Raw genomic sequence first — 24,116 nt, 5'->3', positions numbered from 1 at the left:
AGTGGCTTCTGAATGCTCTGCAAGTCACACACCTCCTTACCACTGGGTCTGCTTCCATTCATGTGTGTGTGTGTGTGTGTGTGTGTGTGTGTATATATATATATATATATATATATATATATTTTATTTTTCCCTAAGCTTACGTTTCATTTTTTTTGAATTTTAAAAGAATTTTTTATTAGAGTATAGTTGCTTTACAATGCTGTGTTAGTGTCTGCTGTACAGAAAATTGTATTAGTTATACATATACATATATCCACTCTTTTTTAGATTCTCTTCCCATATAGGTCATTACAGGGTATTGAGAAGAGTTCCCTGTGCGATAGAGTACGTCCTTACTAGTTATCTATTTTATATATAGTAGTGTGTATATGTCAGTCCCAGTCTCCCAATTTATGCCCCCTCCCACCCCGTAACCATAAGTTTGTTTCTCTATGCTTCCATTCATATTTAAACAGTTGGAAGAAGTGAATTTTGAAGTCTTATTTGTAGATCCAAAGAAATAAATTTTAAAGAGCTAAATGAGGAGTTTTTTGTTCTTGATATAAGAGGCACCACATCCTAAACAAAAGACTACTGATACAATTTTAGACAAACAACATACCAGAAACTCCGGGTGGCGTCTTAATGAATTTTCCATTAAAATGACCAATAACGGCTTCACACTTTTCTGTTGATTCCATCCTATTTATACATAAAAATAAAACACGTAAATAGTCAGAGATATCTTAGTTTGCATTTTGTCCTGTACACATGAATACAATCCTATAGGTTTATTGGATACAAATGAAAACTAACAAAAATGTGAATGATAGGAAAAAGTGGGTTTATTCTATCTTTTATTTAACTGTTGTTTGTGTGCTTCCACAGTAAAACAAAAACTTGATAACCACACAGTACATTCAGAATCATAAAAGAAATAAATTATACAAAGAGTATTTAATACCAAGCATAGGAAATGTATAATTTTTTCCCACTTGTAGAAAAACTGATAATCAATACACAATAGCTTTGTTAGTCATGATAGTGAATTAAAAATAAAAATACCAGTTTAAAATACTAGTGTATTTAGTGCTGCTGGGATATTGGTCATTTTAAAGATGGTCTTTCCTTTTACATATTCAAAAAAATGACAGACTCAAAAGTCATGATAAGAACAGGTGTTAATCAGAGGATGTGTCTTACCAGTTTTTCTCATTAGCTTGAAGTTTAAAATTAAATTAGTGAAGTCAATTATGTACCTTCTTTGTCATCTTGGCTTTAGAGGAGGAATTAAAGGATGGAGCCTAACAACTTATTCCACATCTGCAGGTGGCTAAGAACGCCTGAGAAACCTTTCAGGGGAATTAAATCATTTTGATTTATTTTTCTTTAATGGAAAAAACACTGAATAATCTGCTCAAAATGCACTACACTCCTGGACTGCCCAGAAGAGTTGCACCTTGGTTTTAATGGGTGGTTTTTAATAGTTTTTAAAAGCAATAGAATTTAATTGGGTTCTATCTTTGGATACAGAAATGAAAGTCCTTGATCTGCTTTCAGAGGAACACCCACAGAGGGACGATTTTCAGATGGCGCTGGGCCTTTCACTGTTTCACCTGGGTCCTTTTAACCCATGAAGTGCACACTGGGGATGCTGGCCTTGGTGACTTTCCACCTGTAGAATACCTTCGTTTTATTATAAAATCATCTGGCCTAACAGAAAGAGTAATGGACTGAAAGCCAGAAGAACCAGGTACTAGACCTTGCTTCATTGCTTGGCAGCCCTGTGACAATGGTAAAGTCCTTTCTTTAACTCAATTTTCCTATATGTGCAAGAGTGAAAAGTGCTTGCTTTGTTGATCTCACAGGCCTGAGGTAGATGCGATTGTCATCAAATAGGATAATGTATAGGAAAGTAAAACGTCAGCAATTTCCCCTCCAAAACCAAAGTCAATACTTTAAGACATGTAGACGTTATCGGTTACTGCACAGTATTAATAGGTTGCTAAATGATGTAAAATCAGTTTTTGTACGCAGGCTTTCAGATTGCAACTACGTCAAAAACCAAAGCTTCTTTTGTTTAAGGTTTTTAAAGGAAGCAAACTAACCATTACACGGAAGTATCCTTTCTGGGGAGGAAGGGATAAAAATAAGATGGAAGGAATGAGGGTAGTTTAGATATCTGCAACATTTTACTTCTTAAAAAAAAAAATCTAGGCAAAAACTGTAAAATGTTACAATTTGTGTAACACTTGGGGGGGTTAGACAGGTGTCTGTTGTACTTTTCTGAGCGTTTGAAATATTTCACTTAAAAATCGAATTCACTGACCTTATTGATGATGAACCAAAGTTCCATCTAACGAGACAAAAATACCAATTTATTTACAAAATTTAGGAGCCTGAGATTGTTGTTTTTAAGAAGTTTAGGCATCTTGATCTAATTAGTCAAATTATTAAGGAAACATACTTGCAGAACTACTGCTCATGTGGTATTTCCTTCCCCTAGGTCACCAAATATTTAGTGTCCTCAGGTTCAAGAATCCTAATGAGCTTCCAAAAGATTTGGAAAAATGCAAACGATTTTTTATGCATAATTTAAGTTCATGGTACAACTGGCTCCTAGAACCCTGGCTTAAATTCTCTCTCCTTGCTCAATTTTTATTTTCCAGGAAATATAGCAGAGCTACTGTTGTTGACAAGAAGACAGGTAGCGTGCTTACCTAGCAAAGCCAACACCACGACTTGTCCCACTGGAATCACGTAGTATCCTTGTAGAAATAACTTGTCCAAATGGTTTCAGCATATTTTCAAGTTCTTGCTCATCCATGGACAGTGGCAAATTAGAAATATACAAGTTGGTAGGATCTTGTTCCTGTTGCTAAAACCGAACAGAGAACTGTCTATTAATTTCCAGCAGAAGGTGAGATATGTGAACACACTTTTACTTGGCCACTCTCTTAGCTCAGTTCCTTTGAAAGTACTAGCAAGTGAGATCATGGGAACTACAGAACACCCGAGTCACCAAGAACACTTGAAAACAGTGTCTGAAGCTTGGACAATCTGTGCAGGTCAGACATGACCCCACCAAACCATTCTTGGCAGGTTTGGAAGCAGAAGCGCTGGCAGGAGTCGCTGAGTTGGAGAGGATGCCCTCATGGAAGCAAAACTCTCAGCTGTTTGCAGTGTTCTACAAAATAACCTCTCCTCCACTACTATTTTTAGGAGCCCATTTTGGGCACACTATTGCACAAATGGCTGTTACTGCTAATAATTCAATCCAGAAACACACGACGGATTCTGGACTAAGTCAACTAAAGTCCAGTGGGATTTTGCCCAAATTCCCTTCTTTTGCTCTACAGCAGAGTCATTACTACCTCTGAGTTGTGATCACCAATGGGAAATAGAGGACTTCCTAAATTAACAAAAACAAAACCCCACAAAGTCATACAAAACGACAGACTCAAGGCAGTACAAGTTTTAGAATCTGGATAAAGCTGAACTCAAATGTAGATGGGGGAAGGGGGTTTTGCTAAATCTTTGCTACTCTAAGAGTGATCCAGGGGCCAGCAGGGATGGAATTACCTGCAAGCTTACCAGAAATGTAGAATTCCAGGCCCCAACCCAGACCTACAGAATCAGAAACTGCATTTTAATAAGATCTCCAGGCAGTACAAATGCATATGAAAGTTCGAAAAGCAGCAATTAGATCATTTCCCACCCACCTTTGCACTGCTGAGGTAAAATCAGCTGAAACCAAAGATAGCAACTGAGTTTTCTGAGAACCAGTAACAGCTATGTATATTTACTGAGTCTGGTGTTAAATCATCAGGAAATAAGCTTATATGCTATCTGGAATATTTTCTGACCAAGTAAAAACTCATCTCGGCAACTGTGAGATTAGGATGATCTTAACTTTAAAACAGGCTTTCCTTTGATCTTACTACCGCTTGTATCTTTACATATTGAACTATGCAAGTTTATGATTTTTCTTTAACAAGCACTATTAGCAAAGTCATTAACCGATGTCTTAGCCTTAGGCAACAGAACAGCACACTCATTATATTTAAATTTCCAAAATGCACAGTACTTTAAAAATATATGTGAAACATACGCATATTCGTACAAAGTCTCTACTTTCAAATGTATCCTGGCATTAATTAAACCTGAAATAAAACCTTTCCTTTCAGATGATCTGCAAGTAAAAGTAACTGACCTTTAAGATTTAAAACAACAATCTGGTATCCTAGGGAATGGCAAATACCCTGGTAGTCCCAAGAATTAAAGTTACCAAAGACTGAGAAACTATGGGCAGAAAGTACTGTCCCTATGACTTCCTGGTTCTGACAGAAGGCAGTCTGTTACCAGGCCAGTCCCAAAGGTATGGAGCAGAAGCTCCCAACCTGGGTGGCCCAGACTCTCAGGGGTGTCAGTGCGGTTGTGTCCAGGAAAAAAATTAAAAAATTTCAAGTGCTCAGTAGCAAGCCAGAAACTTAACTTCATTAACCCTTGACAGACTAAACAAAAATGGCAACTACCTTTGCTTCTGTCTGAAAGTAGATAAAGTCAGGGTGGTACCACTGATTACCTTATGCCCGGCAAAACCTCCCACTGAAAATTACATAAAGCATATCTTTAATGTACAAAAATTGTAAAGCGATTTAATAAATGCATGACAGTAATAGATAAATTGCTTCAGAATAAAGGGAAAAACAAAATGGTCTTTGGTATTGAATTTTTCAATTTCTTCTCAGGTGGACTACAAGCTAAAATTTTAATTCCTTATTTCCACTTTATTCACTACCTTCCCTGACCTCACCCAATTAATCCGCAGCTCCTCAATTAACTATCTCATGTTGGCTCTAACCTCCCAAGTCCCTGAATCTTTCCTGGAGTGCACAAGACTGTATTTGTTCCTGTGGAAGTCTGGTCCTTAGTTGGTGAACACAGATAGGGTTATTTCTCTCTGAAAGTGGGTACACTGAGGGGTCCTGTAGCCTAATACAGCCCAATGACATTTATAGTGCATCCTGTACATCCCAGACCCTCTTATACAATAATTGTGACTCCAGGTCTGTCTTCTAGCCGTTTATAGTTTGGGGAGATAGAAACACATATAATGAATGCTGTAACAGAGATGTATACATATCACAATGGGAGGACAGATAGGGGAGCTTGTCTTTATCAGGGAACACTTTACAGAGGGCATGACATTGAGTTGAGACTTGAGAAACAAGCATAAGGCATGAGGCTGAAAACCAGACTGTGAAAAGCTATCCAAGGAGTATGACTTTTTTTGTCGGTTATCACTGCTTAAACCTTTCCACTTAAGCAATGCTAGCACGAAAGAGAATGACTATGTATCCTGAAGAGTGTGTGGGCAAAGGATAAAGTAGCCTTGCCAGAGCTGCAACATTTCCTTGAAGGCTTGTATTTTATCTAAAAAAAAAAAAAAAAAAAAATCACGTAGATGTTGCAATCTACTCCCTAACTATTTGAGTTTGTTTCATATGGAAACAGTATTTCTGAATTAATACTTTCGAGTCATACTGACACTGCAGGAAGATAAGCCATGTTTATCCTGTGATTTCAGGCGTTATACTTTGTTGGGTGAGGGGAGGAGGAGGAAGGGGGAGCCTTGTCCCTGTGCTGCAGCTAGAAAGCCACGCCCTAAAAAATCTGCAGCCTCTGGAGGCACAGAAGCAAGGGAGTGATGTGATCAAGTCTATCTTATTAGAAAGATTTCTGAATCATGCTTAGTCAGATTCAGAATAAAGCTGGGAACTCCCTAATTAAAGAGCATTAAAACACACCTTGGACAAAGATGTGGCATAAAAAATGTTACATAAGGAACATGTATCATAAATATTGTGAGCTTTCTTTTTTTTAAAATAAATTTATTTATTTTATTTTTGGCTGCGTTGAGTCTTCGTTGCTGCACGTGGGCTTTCTCTAGTTGCAGAGAGCAGGGGCTCTTTGTTGCGGTGCGCAGGCTTCTCACTACGGTGGCCTCTCCTGTTGCGGAGCACGGGCTCTAGGCTCATGGGCTTCAGTAGTTGTGGCGCACGGGCTTAGCTGCTCCGCAGCATGTGGGATCTTCCCAGACCAGGGCTCGAATCCGTGTCCCCTGCATTGGCAGGCGGATTCTCAATCACTGCGCCACCAGGGAAGCCCGTGAGCTTTCCTTTTGAGTTACAATTATTAAAATCTAAATGACTAACATTTAAGAATATTTAAGAATGTTCATAGACTTTGTCATCTGCGAAGTATTTTCAAAAGGGCTGACAATGTAGGTAACTAAGTACTTTCTAAATCTGTGGTTTAGTTGCTATTAAACTATTAATAAAAATGTTATTCTTGGGTCTTCCCTGGTGGCACAGTGGTTAATAATCTGCCTGCCAATGCAGAGGACACGGGTTCGAGCCCTGGTCCGGGAAGATCCCACATGCTGCGGAGCAACTAAGCCCGTGTGCCACAACTACTGAGCCTGCACTCTAGAGCCCGCGTGCCACAACTACTGAAGCCCCTGTGCCTAGACGATGCGCTCCACAACAAGAGAAGCCACCGCAATGAGGAGCCCGCACACCGCAGCGAAGAGTAGCCCCCGCTCGCCACAACTAGAGAAAGCCTGCATGAAGACCCAATGCAGCAAAAAAAAAAAAAAAAAAAAGTTATTCTTTAAAATGTTAATTCAACTTGAATGTTTACCAATGAAGAAAAAAATAATAAAAAGTGCTAAATCAGAATCAGGAAATTGAGCTCCTAACCCACTCTATGATGAATAGTGAGATAAGATAGACTAAATACAGGTAGATATTTCCTGTGATTTTAACACTTTTTTTTCAATAGCAAACAGTCAACTAGCTCTCTTCATTTGGAATGACCTCTAGGGCTAAACATTATTTATCCTTCTTTTCAAATGGTCAACTTATCCTGCACACATTGCATACAAAGTTGCAAGTAAAAAAAAAAAACAAAACAAAAAAGAGAAGCAACTCCAAGCTGGCAGCAATGGCCACAAGAATATCTGATCACCAAAGGGTCCATGCATTCTAATCACCATACATTCCTAGTAAACGGAACATACAGTACTTGTACTACGTGAGAGTGGTTCTTGAATAAGGGTAATTTCGCCCCTTTAAAATCAGGGACAACCGTAACTCTGTTTTATTACATACAATGCTATGTCAAAAAACAATTTTTCTGTAAATTATGGGTGGTCAGACATAAAAATGGGGCTAACAGGCCTCTTTATATCCCTAGGCATGGAAAGTGTTCAATGGCTTCTTTAACAGGTAGAACACTTGGATCCCACATTGGCCATGAGAGGGATAAATGGCCACTAATGTTCACTTGAGTAGAAAAGTGGGGCTTGGAGGTCCCTCATGGTGTAAAGCACTCAGTCATCATCTGAAAGAAATTAACAAAAACCTCCCTATGCGTGTGGAATGGTTCCTAAAATTCAAGAAAGGGACCTGGCAGGAAGACCAGATATCTGTTTTCTCTTGTACTGAGTAGGTTCACCAACCAGCAGATAGCTGCTTATGGGCACGTGAATGCAAACTGCTTGAAGCATGGTAGACCTCTGTGTGGAAGGGCGATTAAATTCCTGCTCCTTTGACTGCCTATTTACTGAAAAAAGTGCGAGCATACAGCTAGGCAAATAACACAGGGCGATCCGCCGACCCCCAGCAGGTCTTAAAGAGGTATTGCGGAAAGGCCTACAGAAGTCACTCTATTAACAGATATCACCAATGTTGACTTGAGTTTTATATCTTTTCAGCTCGTTATCTGAGGTTTTTTTCTTCTTTTCATAGATTGAGTCTTTTATTTTGAAAAATGCACACATTTGAAACAAATGCCAAGTTTAACATACATGGCTCAAGTTTAACCTCGAGCCTTTTGGAAAACCTTTGGTAAATTTCATCAGGGCACTCGATAGACTCAATAAATACAATTTTTAAATGTCCCATTGCTATCTCTCCATATCTGCCCGAACTGGGAAGTTTTTCTCTTGCTTAATTGGCTTCTTTGATCATCAATAAAACAAACATTTGATATCTACCATAGGCCAAGTACCAAGCAAGGCACTGAAATTAAAACACGTATAAGAAACAACCATTGTTGTCCAACGCTCTCCAATTGTAGCTTTATAATTCAGTTTTGAGTATCTGTGGAGTTCTTTTTCAACTCCGGTAGTCAAAGTGTCAAACAATATTATATTCTCCCCCACTCCCCAGACTCGCCTAGTGGAATGTCCCTTAATTTTTTCTGATTATGTAAGAAAGCAAGCCTTTAATATGTGGCAATGTGAATTTTCAAAACTTTATAGTGTCCAGATTAATTCACTAGAGGAAAGTGGACAGTGACAGGTCCCTTATCACCCAAACATGGGAGCCAGACCTAAACTTTTATAAACTGTCTCCACAAAAGGTACATGCCAGATGCTCCTTTATCCAGTCAGCATAAAGGGGGTAAGTCAACTCCTGATACTCAAACCCATGGTTCCGTGGCACAGAACAATGGACCCTATAGCATTCAAAATACCTTTTGTAACTTTAATGATATAATAAAAAAGAAATCAGGTCCAGGAAACTCAGTCATCCTACAGAGACCCGAAGAAATTCACACCGTGCAGAATGTTGGCACACTGCCAGCCTCTCTGAACCCGTGCATTGTTCCCTCCCTACAGATGATGTAGGAAGGGATCACTTTTCCTAGCCAATTTACAGTCCAAGCCACCTAAGGAGGTCTTTGAACAGTGCTCATTAACAGTCCACGGGAAAGCTGGCATTCAAAGTGCACTGTTGACACAACGTACAGTGCCAATCTATGCCCAGTCCGGTTCTGACTAAATGCATTGTAAAGACTTCTTCAAACAGGATATATTTAATATATTATGCTATTCAATATCACCGGCACTGAAAAGATGCCTAGGTAAGTGTTCATGGGGCCGCTCTAAAAAAGGCCTCTGTAGTACCTGGAGCAGGTTGTTAAAATAGCCCTCTTTCTAACTTTGTTTCAGCAGAAGTCACCAAAAAATGGGTTTCAGGCATGCCCACGTGCCAGAGTGAGAAACCAGACCACCTACACAAAGTCTGCATAGGAGTGGCTGAGATCTGGCTTGAGAGGCTCAGCTGACCACCCACCTCTCGTCTGCCTGGGAGGGACTGGAGAGGGTGGAATGAACACGCATGTGGAGAGAACCGCTGATGCGTTCTGAGTCCCACCACAGGGGCTGCTTCCCCCATCACTGCCAGTCCAGCAAGAGGGGCTTCAACAGACCCCTCAGGAGGCATGGTCTGTGACCTCTGGAGCTTGGTGGATACAATGAATCAATGTCTGACTTACGCCTGAGGAATCTAAAAGGCAAAGGCTGGTTGAAGGGGCCTATAAGTGCAATTGGGAGGTAACTAGTCTCCCACAGACAGCTGGCAAACACATCAATGTGGGCCACACAGGTAGAGTTGGCCCAGGGTTGTGTTAGAGCCTTCCAGGAAGGCTGTCTTGAAGGATTAGAAGGCCCTAGAAGAAAGGGGCTGAAGGCAGACCCTTAGATTCTCAGGAGCTGAGGCTAACAGCCTGAGGACACGTCTTCTCTAGCTTGAAGGAACTACAGGGGAGAGAGCAAAGCATTCTACTAAGGAAAGCATCAGTTCTCTGTCTGCCCAGAGAAATCAACACCATATCACATAATTGTCAGGTCAAGAAACTTTCCCATCCTTTGCCACTGCTCCAACCTTGGAGGGGTTAGAAACCACAGCTAGCTATGGAAGAGTGGGAAAGACACACATTTGGGAAATAGGAAAGAAACTAACCATGCTCCCATCCCAGGACAAGCTTACTACTTAGAGCAGACCAGAGCTGGGGGAAGGGAGAAGTTTTAATATTATACGGCACTCAAAATTTTGTCAAATAAACAGGATTGGACATTTCAATTATAGGTATCACACACTTAGCATTGGAAGTGTGTTCTTAAAAAAAAAAAATCAGACATTCAGCATCAAAATGTTAACCAAGAGCCTATTTCATATTATTTCAAGTAAGAAGTATAATGTATTACCATTAATCACAACCCCCAATTTCCTAAAATGCAACTAAATACATTTGTTACACATCTGCACGTGTGTCTGTATACACGTAATACATGGTTATATTGGGATGTAAACTTTTAAAATATCACTTTGTTTTTGTTTTTTGCAGTACACAGGCCTCTCACTGCTGTGGCCTCTCCCTCTCACGGGCCTAGCTGCTCCGCGGCATGTGGGATCCTCCCGGACTGGGGCACGAACCCATGTCCCCTGCATCGGCAGGCGGACTCTCAACGACTGCGCCACCAGGGAAGCCCTAAAATATCACTTCTTGATCACCAAATTATCAATATGGTTGTTAGCAGACAACTGCTTTGTAAGTTGTCATTTCTCTTAGCACCAGCGGCACCCAAGACACACATCCCTTTTTGCTGACTCTCAGCAGAGTTCTCGAAACCTCTACACAATTCTGACATTTACAAACTGTATTTGGAATATAACCTGAGATTTCCCCCTTAAACATCTTGTTTAAAATATTGTACTGAGATTGGTGTAAATACATATAGAAAGGCTGAAAATGTACTGAAAGACAATTATGTTCCCTGAAATTTGGATATGAAAACAATTAAGGGGCATTCTACTGAAAAAAATTAACCAGAAAGACCTGAAATGAAAGAAGCAACTCAAGGAACTTTTCAAAATTACGAGAGTAGCCAGAAAAGTCATGGGACCTGCCCTAGATTTTATCCATGAGAAGAAGAAACAGGAGCTTCACAGAGTAGAGGAAATGGACAGAACAGAGGGAAAGATAGAGCCCTTTTCCAACTGTGCCTTAAAAGTCCTGCTTAGAAAATGTATGGTTACCCATTGTTTACATAGGCGTATTAAACATTCTGTAAATCATACACAACTTAGATATTGCATACTCACAATTAAATATATTTCAAGCCTCATAATCACTGTCTTTCAACAATACCACAGGAAACTGCTGTATATTATGGACAAGTAATCTAAAAATCACGGCTTAGTATTTACAGTTTGTTTATTTTAGCTTCTTCCTCTGGAGTTTAAAAACATCTGAAATAAGTCCAACTCAATCCAAAGGTCTAAAAATATTAAAAGTCAAGGATTACTTTAGAAAGGTGATCCCTTTCATCAATTCCTGAAATCTTTATTCACGCTGATTTTTTTTTTTTTTTTTTTTTTGCGGTACGCGGGCCTCTCACTGTTGTGGCCTCTCCCGTTGCGGAGCACAGGCTCCGGACGCGCAGGCTCAGCGGCCACGGCTCACGGGCCCAGCCGCTCCGCGGCACGTGGGATCTTCCCGGACCGGGGCACAAACCCTCGTCCCCTGTGTCGGCAGGTGGACTCTCAACCACTGCACCACCAGGGAAGCCCCATGCTGATCTTTTAATCAAGGTAAATCTCTATCCTGGTAGCTGCATATATGTCCTTCAACAGCTTTAAGGTCTTAGCAGGTAACTTGTCTCAACCAGGGTTCTTTAACTTCCATAAATCTTCTTTCCTTATGGAAATGTGAATACCCTTCAGGGAATGACCACATGCTACTCTTCAGAAGCAGCAGAGGACAGCACAAAATTACTTTCCTCTGTACTTCAAGACACTAGATAATATAAAATTATCGATCTTTTGAAAAGAATATACAAGATATCAAACTGTCAAGTTTCAAACTTGAAAATATGTTCTGTAGCAATTCAAAAACCACAAATAAAAAAATATGTACATAATTGTATGAGTATCTTAATAAATGCACTTTAGGCACTAGGTATGATATAAATGCACTTTAGGCACTAGGTATGCACTTGGCACTAGGTATGCCAAGTTTACATTTAGGCAATAAGACTGGAGCATAAATACCACTTCAGTGATTAAGAGTTCATCAAAACAAGTCCTGAATAAAGCTACTGCAGAACCACTAAAGAGAAGATTTATAATCCATAAATGACCAATGTCTAAAAATCACTGACTTTTACACAGAGGAAATAGTATCTGTAGCTTACATTGCATTAAAACTACTAGTATATTTGTACAACGCATACATATGTGATTGTATTTTGTTATTCTTTCATAATATGACATTCTATACACAATTACCTTCGGAAGTGTTTCTAAAATGTATTAATTCCTTAAGCACTGACATTTTAAAATTATTTTTAAAAATACAGTACAGAGCTTCAGCCCACAAGTACCCACTTACCTGAGAAAATCTGGTGCTATTTCTCCATCTACTTAGCGGGTTACATAATCTGCTATGTAAAATTTTATACAGTTATAAAACCCTTCTTCACATATAAATTTATGAGGAACAGTCTTTGGCACAATAGCTACCATTGAGGATGCGAAGGCACGGGACAAGTGTCCACAGGTAACTGTGGCTCACTGGGATGGAAGGAAGAACTTGGATGGTGACAGGAAAAGCCACGTATCTAGCTTCAGAACCAAAGCCAGAGACCAGAGCAGTGAGTACTGGCTCTCAACTCACCTTTGCCATTTGAGCTTGAACCCCACTTGCCTTCAGGGCAGACACAGCCTTCTGAGCTGCTGCAGGACTGTCAAAGTCGACAAAACCATAACCTGAAATGCAAAACACACTTAGTGTTTAAGCCATTATTTTATGATTACATAGAGGAAAAGGATGACTCCATTTGGTCTCTGATGCAGGCAACAGAAATGAAAGCCCTGACGTTCTGACATGTCTCAAGCTTTACAGCCGCAATGCAACATCCTCCTTGAGCTGTCCTTCCCCATCTATCACGGGCTAGGCAACTTTCCCTTCAAAGTTTAAAAAAAAAAGGAAGAAACAAACAGTTTTTTTCCTTTTCCAGATCTTTTTCTCAGGTGTCCTGTACTTACTGGCAGAAAAAAAAAGACATCTGAGTTATACCAAGATTTTAAAAAAAAAAAGGAAAAAAAAAATCAACTTCAGAGAAGTAGCATTTTTAATAATTTGGTAAGAAAGATGGTGCTATCCTACAGAGCTTCCAAGTGTATGTTTATTCTGTAGACTACATTTTATTTTTCAAATAAGTTAAGTACAACCACTGGATACCCCCAATATAAAATAATCTAAATGTTAGAACTTGGTTAAAAATATCATTATTTATCTAAAATAGAGCTCATGATCTCTTCAAAATAAATAAAGGGGGGGGGGGATGGCTCCAGAAACCCAAAATAGCTGTTTTAGCAGTTCATGTCCTAAAGTCTAAAAACAAAACATAATAAAACAAATAAATAAATAACCTCCTAAGAGAGGTCCTGGTTCAAAGCTTATTTATCCACAGCTTTTCAAACATTTTAAATAAGCTGGTCAGCTATTCTGCCTGGCCACGACAAATCAAAAGCAAGAAATAATGGGGAAAAAGGGTCGGGTTGAGGGTAGGGCTGCTACAAAATGATCACATGGATGGTATCCATATGCTAATTGTTAGTGAAAATGAAGAGCAATCAAGAAAAGAGGAAGACTATACAAAGAACAGGCCTTCAAGCAGCATATGAGCAAACAGCTCCATGAACTTCACTGATCCATAAGCATCACTGCATTACATCAGGCAGTCACTGATTTGTCACTGTAACTCTTAAGTTATGAGAAAAGGGTCAATTCTATTTAGCGCACTGTTTAAAAGATCAGGGTACCAGGCAAAAATACCAACAGAGATTTCCTTGGAATTCAAACCTATTATCAAATTAATTTTATTTTCTTAATTTATTTATTTATTTTTTGCGGTACGTGGGCCTCTCACTGTTGTGGCCTCTCCCGTTGCGGAGCACAGGCTCCGGACGTGCAGGCTCAGCGGCCATGGCTCACGGGCCCAGCCGCTCCGCGGCATGTGGGATCTTCCCGGACCGGGGCACGAACCCTTGTCCCCTGCATCGGCAGGCGGACTCTCAACCACTGCGCCACCAGGGAAGCCCATCAAATTAATTTTAAATGAGGAAGAATATTTTGAAAAAGAAAAGCCCTGTTTGGAGGTTGCAGAGAAGAGGGGCCAGCCCTATCATTCAGTTGCAGATATTATAAAGCTACAGTCGTTTACACAGGAAGAAACTAAGTCAAAATAGGCAAATATATGCATCAACAAGACCAAACAGAAACTTCAGAAGTAGTCCAAAGGTGAGTGTGCAGTATTAATACCAAAAATATTGCCTGGTAACAAAACTAGTGAACTAGACTATGGATTACAGAAATAGATGTTTTAGGAGACAGAAGTGTCAAAGCTGAAACAAGCAGCAGCTTCCTTCGAGTACTTGGAATTGGGTTGGAATAAGGCCTAATCTGATTTTGACAGTGAATGGAGAAATAGCCAGGTTGGAAAGAAAAAGAAGAGGCTGACCCAAGTAAAAGCAGAGAACGCTACTCAACAGCCAGGTTAGAAGTCAGGTTAAACGTATTTTGGAATTTTTTTAGAAATCTGTCGTTAATGCTAACATGCAACCCGTTATGAAGGTACACACAGGCACACACATACTCACTCTCTCACTCTCATACATATTTTACTACCAAATACGATTTAAGCAGGTCATAAATGAACACCCAACTACACTGAAATGATGTAACTTCTACTGATGGATATTTAAGACACCCTCCTTAATTTTGCTGTTGTCAATAAATTACAATAAACAGAAGATCTCAGGTTTGATATTCATGTAGTTGAAACTGATATTCATTCAGGTAATATTAGTATTATTTTATCTGTTATTTCCTTATTAGGAAAAATCCATAATGGTTGCATTTTTAGTTAACTGTTTATAACCTTTTCTGGCCTTGCCCAATGTCTACTACATAGCTGTTTCATTAAATATTTGCTGAAAAACAAATATAACAGGTAAGCATGCAACCCTGGGCTCTTTCATTTCCTCTATTATATTACTTTCAAGTAAGTATAAGAGTATATAAATGAGTTTCACAGGTTCCATGGGTTTCATTATATAAATATGTACACAGATATTTCTGAAGGTGGGATAAACTAAGTAACACAGCACCCTCTCACTGGACCCCCAAGAGGATTCTTCTCAGGTCTCAGGACCAGGAACAGTTATGGTATTCCTGCTTCTTGGATTTTATTCTACATTGTGATTACTGAATCATGGGAATAGGTATGTTCATTTTTGCTTTGGCAACTAAGAAATACAGGGCTATTTCTATAGTAACATGGAGTTTCCTGCTCTTACCCCTATTTTCCCTTTGGTCTGACTTATCCTCACCCATTTTATGTCTGTGTGTGTGTGTGTGTGTGTGTGTGTGTTTTCTGGTCTTATATGCAACTCTGTAAACATTGATAATTAACCAGTCGGGTGTCACAATCAATCCGCTGTAAGCTTTTTTTTTTTTTTTTGGTCCTGAACTACCATATATTCCAGTGCTGAAAAGCATTTAAATACCTTTTCTTGGCCAAAAACTGACAAAAATTGAAAGGTAGAAGAGCAACTGAATAGTGAATTTTTAAACTTAATAACTACGATAACATGTTATTCAGAGCAATATTTCCTTCAGCTTAATTCTGTCTTCTGGAGAGAGGCTTCAAAATATGTTTTGTGGGGCTTCCCTGGTGGCGCAGTGGTTGAGAGTCCACCTGCCGATGCAGGGGACACGGGTTCGTGCCCCGGTCTGGGAAGATCCCACATACCGCGGTGCGGCTGGACCCGTGAGCCATGGCCACTGAGCCTGCGCGTCCAGAGCCTCTGCTCTGCAGTGGGAGAGGCCACAACGGTGAGAGGCCCGCGTACCGCAAAAAAAAAAAAAAAAAAAGTTTTGTGCCAAAAAGTGTTCTATGACCTATAAGGTCTCTAATTTCCAGGTATAAAATTCTTTGATCTGTTCAACTCTCAAAAAACTGTATACAACACAAGCACTTTCCATTTATACTAATAACCTCTTAAGCATTACCTATATTCATCCATCCATCCACCTACCCACCTTCTCAAGTTATCTGTAACATGGCTAACATGTTATCTGTCTTTATTATGAGCTATGCTGTGTTATTTTTTCTCATTTGTCCTAAAATTACTATTTTTCAGGAGCTCTTTCATTCTCCCTCCCAGAATTTTATAAACCCATTCTTGCTTACTCTCTCCCCCTCACTCACTCACCCACACCCCAGATATCTGTTGCTATTTCTTCCTGAGAGGCCTGTGTGACACAAAGAGACTCAGAAGGTTTCTCTCATCGCCACCCCCCCACCCCCGACATAAGGCAGTCTCTCCTGAGACTCAATTTAGGAGAACATCTACAGGAGACATGTATTGAAAACCAGTGCTGAATTATTCTTATCCTTATTTAGAAGGCCCCAAAATCTCTCCACTTATCTTCGGACCCTTCCCAAATATCATGGGTTTGTATTATGATGTTCAGTTTAGCTTTAGTATTTCTTTACTTGTACCTTTTCCAGATCATGCTAAGCATTTTGTGGAGTTTTGGCTTCCAGGCAATAGGGTCTTGCTGGAAAAGAGTGTATAACAGTAGCGTGTCCAGTGTAGAGGTGTGGCAGAGAATTCACCCAGGGAGGCCTCTGGGTCCTCTCTCTCACGTAACTAGGGCAGCTGTGCTTTTTTTAACACACTGATCTGCTGCGAAGACTTCTTTTTGGGGTAAGGGGGTTGGGGAGGTGAGGAGGAAGAAAGGAAGGGTAAGGTTATAAAACGACTTGTCTACTGTGATTTCTCTCTTGGTTTGAAACAAATGCTGAGATCAGCTTCCTGTTTTATACCTGCAAGAGTCCGGTTTTTTTTTGTTATAAAACCAAAAGGTTTTTTTCTGTGTCCCTGCTCACCCATTTTAAAATATGGTAAACAAGACTAATCTGGTAACTGGGTAGACATTTCAGTCTACAATTTGACTCTCTCCAGTTTAACTCACTGAAAATATTAATTGAGTACCACTCTACGTAAAGCATTGCTCTATTCACCGTCCTAAGGCAAAACTGCCTGAATGTGCCATGTTGACTAAACATGGGCTTAGATATTTGCCACAATAGCTCCTTTAAATTCAGGAGCTTTGAAGAAGAGACAGAAATACAATGAATCACTTCAAGTCCAGATTAAAGGAAACGGCTGGCTTCTATGGTGAGGCCCTACCATACCATCCAGAGGCTTCATTTATGTTCTCTGCCTTTTTCAGATTGTGCTAAGCCACAGCCATCACCACTGCTTGAAAAATTGGGGTCTAATTAATGAGGAGATTTGCCTTCTCTGCCTATTCCTGTCAACCTTATTTCAATTCACGGGGTCAGTCGTTAGACTCAAAGTCAGCTGACTCCATTCTTCCCCTTTCCTAGAAATCACATGCCTATTGTTAAGATGCTGGATCATTAAAAGTCAGAACCACAGAGCATCAGTGCTGCCTACTCCAGACGCCTCCTCTTCCAGCTCATGGAGCCGCATGAGCTCATCCTAATTACACGGAAAACTGAAGGTCAGTGCATCAAATTAATGCAGCAGCATATTTCAAAGGGGCGTATGACCTCCCCTCCCTATTACAATTCGGTCAGTGAAAATGGTTCTCTCCTCCCCGCTGCCAATATTGTCAACAGGCATTCAGCAGAGAACAATTGGGAGTATTGAAACATGTAATTAAGTACTGCTTAAAACTACTCTAATTAATAGAGCCAATTTGCACAATATGTAATCTTTTCAGTTCTTTAGTGCAGTCCAATGGTCTTCAGTAAGCAGCTCTAATCTCCTCAGCCTCAGCAAAGAAAAGCTATTTTCTAACTCTACTCCCCTTTTAAGAGCAGGGGATAAATGCCAGCCGGTATTTTGCATGTTAACTCTACTGGCATCAAATCTGGGATTCTGGCAAAGGGCTAGCTGCTGTTGGGTTTCCAGCCAAAACTCAACCAGGGACAAACGCAAGCAATATGCCGACACTGTGCAAGACAGAAACTGGGTGACATGTAAGATTTGGATTTTAATAAATGGAGGTAGTTTTGAAACCAAAGATCAAGTTTAAAATTCCATTATTTTTCTAAAGCCCTGATTTAGCAAATCAACAGCCAACGAAACATACCTTTGCATTTGTTCGTTGTCTTATCCAAAATTGCCTTCGTGGAAACAATTTTCCCATATCTAAGGAAAAAAAGAGAAAAAAGAAGTTATAATTGAGGAACCTTTATTAATGTCTAAGTCCAGAGAACACACACACTTATCAAACAACTGCAAACTTTCAAGTACAAAATGTTCTTTACTAGGGGACGGGAAATGAGAATTCTAAACACAAACTAAACTAAAAAGGGGTAACAGCTAGGCCTCTCATTTGAATCTCTGGATTACAGTTTGATGTTTAGCTTTGAGGAATCAGGTACTTACCTGATGATCTTGGGACCAAAAAAATGGAATATGAGCTCTATAAAAATAGTTTCGTCTAGTAACACCATGTCTGTGGTCAAATACAAACCCAAAGGCAAGGCTACAGAAGTGTTAATGGAAAGTACTAAGATCAACATAGCCTTTATGAACTAATCACGGTGGGAAAGCTGCCTGGGTCTTATCTATTCATTTTGCTTTTGCAGGCAGCTCTGCATGGCTCTAGATCACCACAGAAAGGTGCGTATGTGTATATATCTTTAACACACTTGATGTGTTATTTAAAACAGGTCTTTTTTACCTAAGATTTTGACAACTGTTTATAAATACCTTTATTAAGACCTCTTTTAATGCTGTAATAATAGTTATACGGTGTACTCACTAATGTGTGTGTGGGCATGTGTGTGCAAGAAATAGGCAATGCAAAAATATAAACCAATGAATCAGGAATTAAGCATTACTTTTATGAGGGTCTGTATGAAAAATGTGTTCAAATTCCTTAATGTACAACAGAAGTTGGGAGAAGAAGGAAAAAAATTCAGAATATTAAAATTGAGGGTACTGCTATCAGAAACAAAGGGGCAGCAGAGTTGAAATATATGTACTACCTACATCCTTTCACAGTGACCAGACCACAATGCAAAGCACCGCTATGTTTGTCTTCTAAAAACGGAGAAGAAAAACCTTTGAAAAATAACTCTTAAAAATTACTAGGTTTTTGGGGAATGCACATAACATACTTGAGGTATCTGAGACATTTCCCCATTTAGATGTGGCAAATTCCAAAATTTTACTTTCCTATGTATCTACTTTAAAAATTTCACATTTTCTCTAATACTACTTTCTCGTGATTTCTGCTGAGGACTAAAAAGACTCTTAAAAGTTTTAGAAAATGGAAGTATCTGTGCAGCACTTTAAAACATTCTAAATGTTGCAGGTTTCTATTTTATGTATTGAACAAGCTGAAAGATACTTATCTAGAGGAAACAAATGGCTTGGGCCACCTCTCTCCCTCAGTTAATCTTCACTCTGTGTAATCAGGTAATCAAATGATTACTAACTGGGCACGTGAAAGTAACGATAATTTAAGGTTCAAATGACAATTACATCCAAGAGGCATAAGGCTACACAAACACCTTCAATTCCCTGTAGAGATTTTGAGCATTTATAACAACCTTAACACAGGTCATTAAGCTTACAAAAAAAAATTTTTTTAAACTCTGCAAAACAGAAACAATAAGTGATTTAAAGACCACCTTATAGCAACCATTTATCTACCTAGGTTACGGACAGCTTGATATGTACCAGCACGCTCTCCTTTGCACAAGTTTTAGCTGAAAACGCTTTTAGACTGCATCCCTATCACAGCCCTTTGCAAAAGTAGAGAAGAAAACTGGTATGACTCCAATGTAGGATAAGGGGATTGGGAGTCAGAGAGATTAAGAGACTTTGCTTGCGGTCACAGAGTTCAGGGTCTTTTGTAAACCAAACAGAAGAAAGCAAATTTAGAGAAGGTCAGGGGCTGGCCTTCTACCCTTCTGGTTCTGCTCTCCACAATCATGGGGAAGAAGACATGGAGAGAGGAAGATGTGGGAAGCAGGAAAAGTGAAGAGGCTCCTGAGAGCACTAGACTCAATCCACGCCACACTCCACTCTGGTTTGGGTTCTCTTTGATCTTTGCTACATCTGACATTTCTCCTTATTTCCACACCTATGCTTCCAGGACCTTCACTCTCAGGACCTCATCCTACCTTTCTGGGCACCCTTTCAGTGGTTTTTTTTGGCCCATTCAGCTTCCTCCTCTCTCTCCTTCACCAAGTACTCTCATCACATTTGATAATCAGCCCCTTAACCCTTCCTTTTCCTAGGAAATGCATCCAGCACCACAGATTTAACTTATACATCTTCTTTGATGAAGCCCATTTCTCCTTCCTGTTTTTTTTTTTAATCTAACCAAAGCTTTAGTTTTTGTCTTCTTCTTTTTACTTAACTATCTTAGTATCTTACTAAGATACTTAAATATCTAGTTAGATGTTACCTCATGTCCACTATTCTCTAAATCCCACCCCCAAAGAACCTCAAACGCATTTTCCTTGTCTCCTCTTCATATCTCATTTCATTCAATAGCATCATCACATTCCCAATCTTCCACCAAGCCTGTGGTCCTTGAGACATCTTCAAGTCAGCCATTCCTGAATCCAGTCAGTCAATCACTCTTCTGAGTTTTGCCTCGGACATGTGTGTAATATTCACTCCTTCCCTTCACTGTGCCTACACCTATACAAAAGGCATATCATAGTTCTTGCCTCTACCCTCTGGTCCTTCCAACCCAGTCTGCTGCATTACTTGGAACATGGTTCTCTTATCTCTCCATTGCCCCCTTCTATCCATGCTTGAACTTAAAGAACCTGTTGTAACACTAACTTTTCCACGAAACTCTCCCTAATAGCCTCAACCATTTAGTGGGCGATTTTATAAGAAACCAGAAAGGGAATAACATTTACTCAGTTCCTAAATTTCTAGGCACTTTGTATGTATGGTCTTATTTAACTTCACAACAATCTTATGAGGTAGCTGTTATTATTCCCATTTTTGCTAATGGGAAAACAAAAGCTCATAGAAATTTTGAGACTAAGATCTCGCCTAAAACCTCAAAGCTCAAAAACAGTTAAATTTAAGTGTTCACTGCAATTTATCTATGACATAATTTTGAGAAACAATGTTTCCTTTACATACTCAGAGTATGAAAGGTGAGGAAAAAAGTGGAAGATCTATTAAGGGATTGGAATAGATTTATTTTTCAAACCAAAGCAAGTTTTTTGTTTGTTTGTTTTAGACACAAGAAATAAGTGTGTGGTTCATGGTTGAAGGAGGGATGTGGGGTGTGTGCAGGAGAAGAAATATGTCTGAAATTTATCGGTTTTACTTTCTATTGTGGTTTTCATCATGATTTGTGCATTAACACTGAAAGCCCATGACTTCCCAGAAAGTCAAAACAGTTTTCACTCTGTGGTACTACTGCATACTAGCCTCCATGCAATCAGAGGGTCAGTGAGATGCTTCTCTGGAGTTACCCGGCGTGGTGGTGGGGCAGGGTTTTGAAGCCTTTTCCTCTCCTACAATATCTTTTTCTGTGAGCTGTTCACTCAGTTAGCTTCTCAGGGGCTGATGCAGTCACCATGTTCTGGGAATGGAGCACAGAACAAGTTCTTCTGATGACATGAGAAAGGATCTACAATATGGGGACGAGCCGTCTGGCAAACGGCACCTCAAGGAACAGGAAAGGGGGCAGCAGGCTTCAGAGCAATTCCCCTCTGCTAGTCTTATCTGTAGTAAGATTTAATAATGTGAGGCAAGGGATGGGATGGGGGGGAGAAGTCATTACAGATGATTAACATTTAGTCTAATTCTATTGTTGATCAGCAGTGCCTGCAAGAGTAACAGATATCTGGATAGAAACTCATAAAGCAACTAGATTTTCACCTCCCCTTGTTCCTATCTGCAACTTAATTTGTAAAAAAAAAAAAAAAAGTCAAGTAACAGGGACATAGGATTTATTAGGAGAAAACAGGCCTCCTCACTGGCAGGATGCACACTCCAAGGACACCAAGGAGATGCATGCCCAGGAAAGCAAGCTGCAGGATTTAATGGGGAAAATGTGAATATGAAGATTCTGTGGATTTTACCCAGCTTAAAGTAACAAGGCTCAGACGCACAGTCCTGGCTACCCGGAATATAATATTCTTTGCTGAGAGTAGATTAATCCACTCCAGAGGAAGCTCTGACAGCAAAAGGATAAAGAGTAATTAAGAGACATGACTACAGAATAATGAGAATTTCAAAGGGAGAGGATAACAAGTAAAAATCTCACATTTAAACCTATTGGCTAATAAAACCTTTCGCTTAGAAGCTACCCAAGTTTCTTTTGTTTGTACCACAGCTTTTGTCATTTCTCCCCCATTTCCATTTCTTCTTTCATCTGTTATAGTATAAAATCTAAGCATATTTTAGTTTGCACTTACTAAAATAAAGCTTCATTTTCTCCTCTGCCCCCCACCACTTAGTCCTTCATTAATTCTACCTTTTTGAAAATTTACCATAATTACAAGAGAAATGCGTATTTGTTATTAGAAGACACAGAAAAGCAGACTGAAATATTAGAATCACCTAAAGTCCTGAATACGAAATGTTAAATGGATTGATGCGTATCCTTATAGATTTTTTAAAAAAATTTAAATTTATTTATTTATGGCTGTGTTGGGTCTTCGTTTCTGTGTGAGGGCTTTCTCCAGTTGTGGCGAGCGCGGGCCACTCCTCATCGCGGTGTGTGGGCCTCTCACTATCACGGCTTCTCTTGTTGCGGAGCACAGGCTCCAGACGCGCAGGCTCAGTAGTTGTGGCTCACGGGCCTAGTTGCTCCGCGGCATGTGGGATCTTCCCAGACCAGGGCTTGAACCCATGTCCCCTGAATTGGCAGGCAGATTCTCAACCACTGCGCCACCAGGGAAGCCCATCCTTACAGATTTTGTCCAGTGTGCACGTACAAGTGTCTGCACATGGCACTCAGGCGCGCACACAGTCTCTTTCTCCTCTCTCTCATCTACTAGGGAACTTGGAACTTTTGAACATGGCCAGTTACAAGCCAAGGCTCTGGAGAATAGAGTCCATTCCACCCACCACCAACAGATGGCGGTAAGGGTTGATGAGTTATTTTAGTATTGGTCATCCCAGTTGGAAACTCAGTTAAGGCACCATAGGGTCATTGGCAAGGTTTATGTTAGTTTATTTTACAAACTTATTAAACTGAAAAAAGCAATGGGTGTGTGGGAAAAAAAAGAAAGAAAAAGTGTACACCTATAATGTAAACAAAAAACGATGTGAAAAAGGGTGGGATATTGCTCATGCATATAGGATGATTGCTTTTGTTTGCTTTAATAGCTGAACTGCCTTTGAAGGACAAAGAAACTTGCCACTGTGAGAGAGGCTGTGCCCTTGCAAATGACAATAATTAGCAAGAAGGAGGGAGAGGGGACTGAAATGAGAAAAAACCAAACCTCTATGGGCTATCAAATCAGTATCCACAATGGAAAGCCTATGACCTAGTGAGTTAACTCAGGGGAATAACAGAAGTTAACAGATTACATCTATACAGTTTTTATGTTATGTCAGGCACTGTTTTATGTGATTTAGGTCAATTATTTTAATCTTCACAGTGACCTTTTGAGTAGGTGAAGTTTTATTCCCACTTTGCAGTTGTGAAGCAAAGGAGCGGAGTGAGTAAGGGACCCACTAAAGGTTACACAGCAGCAAAGAAGGGAGACAGAAGTTTGCTTGGCCAATCACGCTGACAAGTGTGGAAACTCTGGTCGCCAACCACAGACTGTTCCAGAGGTTCAAAGCTGCTCCCAGGGCTTCCCTGGTGGCGCAGTGGTTGAGAGTCCGCCTGCCGATGCAGGGGACACGGGTTCGGTCGTGCCCCAGTCCAGGAAGATCCCACATGCCGCGGAGCGGCTGGGCCCGTGAGCCATGGCCGCTGAGCCTGCGCGTCCGGAGCCTGTGCTCCGCAATGGGAGAGGCCACAACAGTGAGAGGCCCGTGTAACGCAAAAAAAAAAAAAAAAAAAAAAAAAAAAAGCTGCTCCCACTGTGAATCTGCACAGTTCCAAACAAGTGGCATGAGGATGAGGGCAGACCCTGGAACTGCTAAAGCCTCTAACACAGATGCTGACAACATTCAGAAAGTTGTTCCCTGACTTCCTGGGTAGACAACATTGTTCTATTTGGAATA

The 24,116-nt window shown here is 40.1% G+C and overlaps 1 protein-coding gene across 12 annotated transcripts in view; it reads right to left on the bottom strand.

The window, feature by feature from the left end:
• Positions 1 to 24,116, bottom strand: part of RBMS1 (RNA binding motif single stranded interacting protein 1) — a 212,987-nt gene that overhangs the window by 25,489 nt on the left and 163,382 nt on the right. For all 12 annotated transcript variants that reach the window (XM_067741762.1, XM_067741773.1, XM_067741764.1 and 9 more), the window contains 4 exons: positions 18,034 to 18,092; positions 12,514 to 12,605; positions 2,703 to 2,860; positions 605 to 684 (listed from right to left, as the gene is read on the bottom strand). In XM_067741762.1, coding sequence (XP_067597863.1) covers positions 605 to 684; positions 2,703 to 2,860; positions 12,514 to 12,605; positions 18,034 to 18,092 — 389 coding nt within the window. The remainder of the gene's footprint in view (positions 1 to 604; positions 685 to 2,702; positions 2,861 to 12,513; positions 12,606 to 18,033; positions 18,093 to 24,116) is intronic.

This window comes from Pseudorca crassidens, chromosome 6 (genome assembly GCF_039906515.1).
Source record: "Pseudorca crassidens isolate mPseCra1 chromosome 6, mPseCra1.hap1, whole genome shotgun sequence".
NCBI lineage: Eukaryota > Metazoa > Chordata > Mammalia > Artiodactyla > Delphinidae > Pseudorca > Pseudorca crassidens.
This window is presented reverse-complemented; position numbering and strand designations above follow the sequence as displayed.